The following is a 4287-nucleotide window of genomic DNA, read 5'->3' on the forward strand; positions in this document are numbered from 1 at the left end:
AGACAGTCTCACTCTGTCACCCAGCCTGGAGTGCAGTGGCATGATCTCAGCTCACTACAATCTCTGCCTCCCGGGTTCAAGCACTTCTCCCACCTCAGCCTCCTCAGCTGGGATTACAGGTGCACACCACCATATCCAGCTAATTTGTTTGTATTTTTAGTAGAGATGGGGTTTCACCATGTTGGTCAGGCTGGTCTCGAACTCCTAACCTCATGATCTGCCTGCCTTGGCCTCTCAAAGTGCTGGGATTACAGGGATGAGCCACCTCACCTGGCCTAATTTTGTATTTTTAGTAGGGACAGGGTTTCCCTATGTTGGTCAAACTGGTCTTGAACCTCTGATCTCAGGTGATCCGCCCACCTTGGCCTCCCAAAGTGCTGGGATTACAGATGTCAGCCACCACACCTGGCCATTATTCCTTTCTTAAATGTTTGGTTGAATTAGCCTGTTAAGCATTTGGGACTGGAAATTTTCTTTGGGGGAATGTTTTATGAATTAAATCATATTAATATTTTCTTTTTTTCCGGTTTTGATAAGGTTTATTTTTCTAGGAATTTGACCACTGTATCTAATTTCCAAATGTATTGGCGTAAGTTTATGATAGTCTTTTATCTTCTTAATATCTTTAGCTATGTAGTCACATGTGCCCTTTTTCATTCCTGATTATTTGTGCCTTCTCTCACTTTTTTTTTGCCTGCAGTTTCACTAGTAAAATTACCAATTCATTAGTCTCTTCAAAGAGACAATTTTTGGCTTTGTTAATCTTCACTAATGTTTGTTTAGTGAAGATTAACAAAGTCAAAAGTCAAGTACTCCATTATTTCATTAGTTCCTTCACTATTTCATTTATTATTTAATTTTTTCTTCTTTTGGGGTAATGTTTAGTGAAGATTAGCAAAGCAAAAGTCAAGTACTTCATTATTTCATTAGCTTGTTCACTATTTCATTTATTATTTAATTATTTCTTCTTTGGGGGTAATCTGTTATCTTTTTAACATCTTTAGATGAATATTTAGTATATTGATTTTTAGCTTCTTTTCTTTGATAATATATGCATTTAACATTATATATGTATTTCTAAGCTTATCTTGACTTGCACTCCACATTGAGCTCAGAATGTTTCCTAATCTTCATTGTGACTTTTTTTTTTTGACTTGTGAATAACATAATTATTTTACTTACAGGACATGGGGGATTTATTTTTGTTTCATCAATTTTTATTGCATTGTGATCAGTTAACATACTATGTCTGATTTTAGTCCTTTTGAAGGTATTGAAACTTGCTTTTTGGCTTAGAATAAGGCAAATTTTCATAAATATTACAGAAGTACTTGAGAAGAATATGCATTCTGCAATCGTTGGGCATTGTTAATCTTGTTGTTCAAATCTACATTTTTAACTTATCTTGGAATTGTTTTTGTTATATCACTAATTTATAAAGTGATGTTAAAATCTCCCACTGTGACAGATCTCCAGTCTGTCACCCAGGCTGGAGCACAGTGGCACAATCAGGGGTCACTGCAGCGTTGACCTCCTGGGCTCAAGCAGTCCTCCCACTTCAGCCTCCTGAGTAGCTGGTACCACAGGCGCACACCACCATGCCTGGCTAATTTATGTATTTTTTGTAGGGAAGGGGTTCTTCGCCACATTGTCCAGGCTGCTCTCAAACTCTCGGGCTTAAGTGATCTACTGGCCTTGGCCTTCCGATGTGCCGGGATTACAGGTGTGAGCCACTGTGCCTGGCTCTACTATAATTTTGGATTTTTCTTACTTCTCCATGAAGTGCTGATAATTTTTGCATTATAAATATTGAAACTGTTTTATTATTAAGTGCATACAAACGTAGAATTGTTATATCATCCTGGAGAACTGCTCTTTTAATCATTGTTACCTCTTTTTATCTCTTCTAATGAGTTTTGTCTTAAAGTCTACCTTGATATTACTATAGCTACACCAGCTTTCTTTTGATTAATATTTACATGGCATCTCTTTTACTATCTTATTTTTAATCTGTGTCTATTTTAGATATGTTTCTTGTAAGCAGCATATGGTTAGATAATTTTAAAATCCTTTCTGATAGTCTTTGTCTTTTAATTTCATTATTTAATTCATTTATTAATATAATTACTATTTTGGTAAAAATCTACCACTGTGCCTTTTATTTATCCTTCCTCCTCTGTGTTCTTTTTTCTCTCCTTTTTTACCCTTTTTTGGATCCATTGGGTATTTTTTCTTTTTCTGTTGTTTTCTCCACTAATTTAGAAGTTATAGTTTTACTGTTTTTTTAGTGGTTATTCTAGAGAGTACATGCACCCTCATATTAATTGGTGCTTTTATCCCTTTCCCAGACAATGTAAGAACTCCACTGAATCCTTTTTAATTTATATGCTATTGATGTTGTATATTTTAATTATCTGAATACATGATTTTTAAGTAAGGTTGCATTTTTATTGCTCAGCATTTATACAGTGGAAATGTAAGGGCTTTTTTTCTGTTTGTTTTTTGTTTTTTTCCTGTTTCAACATTGTAGTACATGTGAAGTATTAAGATGATGACTGATCGGGCGTGGTGGCTCACACCTGTAATCCCAGAACTTTGGGAGGCTGAGGCGGGTGGATCACGAGGTCAGGAGATCAAGACCATCCTGGCTAACATGGTGAAACCCTGTCTCTACTAAAAAATTAGCCAGGCACTGTGGCAGGCGCCTGTGTTTGGGAGCCTGAGGCAGGAGAATTGCTTGAACCTGGTAGGCAGAAGTTGCAGTGAGCCAAGATTGTGCCACTGTACTCCAGCCTGAGTGACAGAGCGAGACTACATCTCAAAAATAAAAAGATGAATGACTGTTTCTTATTTATGTAAATTTGTGCTTGTAAAACAAAGATTGACAGAGCTTTCTGGATTAGATACACTTCAAAAATTTTCTTTAGAGATTACATAAAAAACTAAACCACACACACACTAACATACACACATATTTCTGATATATAATTTGTTCTGCCTTTGGTTTTCAAGTTCTCCCTCCTCTCACGATTATCAGTTGGCTGTTTTCTATTTCTGTGCTTTTGGCTTCCTTTTTCACTAAGGCTTTTACTTCCCTGTACTTGTTATCTCCTTCTGCCTCCTTTGCTGCAACCTCTGCTGTCTACAATTCTTTCTCCACTTTTTCAACTTGTTTCTTTTTACTTCTTAGGTTTTACTCAGAAAGTCCATATTTTAATAAAGAAAGCTAATCAAAATGTTCAGGTTTGCAAAGCAACCAGTCACAGTGGATGGTGTATTGAGTATTTGACTTTTTTGGCTGTGTTTGTTGCTTCTTGCCATTAAAAAGGTTTTGCCACTCAGAATAATCTTAGTTACTTAAGAACACCAGAAGGCTAGTCTCTGGATAAATGAAAATTGACTGTATTATTAAAGTAGTTGTGATTTTGGTCAATGTAAAATTCATTTTTAATCAAAATCTAAATGTCCTGAAAGGCTCTGTTTTTAAAAGTTTCATCTCTCTTCTATACAGAATGAAAAAATAATAGAACAACAACTTCTTGTGGATCAACTGAGTGAAGAACTAACAAAACTTAACCTGTCAGTGACTTCTTCAGCTAAGGAAAATTGTGGAGATGGCCCAGATGCCAGGATCCCTGAAAAGAGACCATATACTGTACCATTTGATACTCGTTTGGGGCATTATATTTATATCCCATCAAGACAAGATTCCAGGAAGGTAAAGTTCAAACATTAATCTTTTTCTTATTTTGAGATTTAAAAAAATTTAGCTATATATAACGTCACAGTATATTTTACAGTCTCAGCAGATACTTATCAGTTTGGTTTTATGAAATTTTGTATATATCTTTTAAGCATATTTCTGTCTAATAAAAAACAAATGAGAATACATAGTTATATTTGGAGGGAATAGTTGGATGGATCTAATGTCTACACTTCATCAATGTGAAAAAGTTATTTGCTGTGATATTTTCAGGTATGACCTTGTTTAATATCTACATGAATTTATTTCTTCCTTTAACCACACAAAGTTGAGATGTTAGAGGGTATTTATTTCAGCTTATTTGGTCTGTCATTATTTTTGAAATAATATTTATATGTTATTCAGTCTTACCAAGTAGACATAATTAAGACTATATAAATATCAATATGAATTTTAGTTTGTGTGTGGTTGGTAAATATATACACACACACAGATATAAGAATCATCAAGGAATCTCTATTATGGAAAAGACTTAATTAGCAGATTCATGAGTTTTGTTTTAGCGGGTTCATGAATTCTATTTC

At 34.8% G+C, this 4287-nt stretch overlaps 1 protein-coding gene across 1 annotated transcript in view; it reads left to right on the top strand.

Moving 5' to 3' along the window:
• Positions 1–4287, top strand: part of KIF27 (kinesin family member 27) — a 77945-nt gene that overhangs the window by 24674 nt on the left and 48984 nt on the right. The window contains exon 5 of the mRNA XM_017508526.2: positions 3512–3718. Within this exon, the coding sequence (XP_017364015.1) occupies positions 3512–3718 (207 nt within the window). The remainder of the gene's footprint in view (positions 1–3511; positions 3719–4287) is intronic.

This window comes from Cebus imitator, unplaced genomic scaffold (assembly GCF_001604975.1).
Source record: "Cebus imitator isolate Cc_AM_T3 unplaced genomic scaffold, Cebus_imitator-1.0 Scaffold394, whole genome shotgun sequence".
NCBI lineage: Eukaryota > Metazoa > Chordata > Mammalia > Primates > Cebidae > Cebus > Cebus imitator.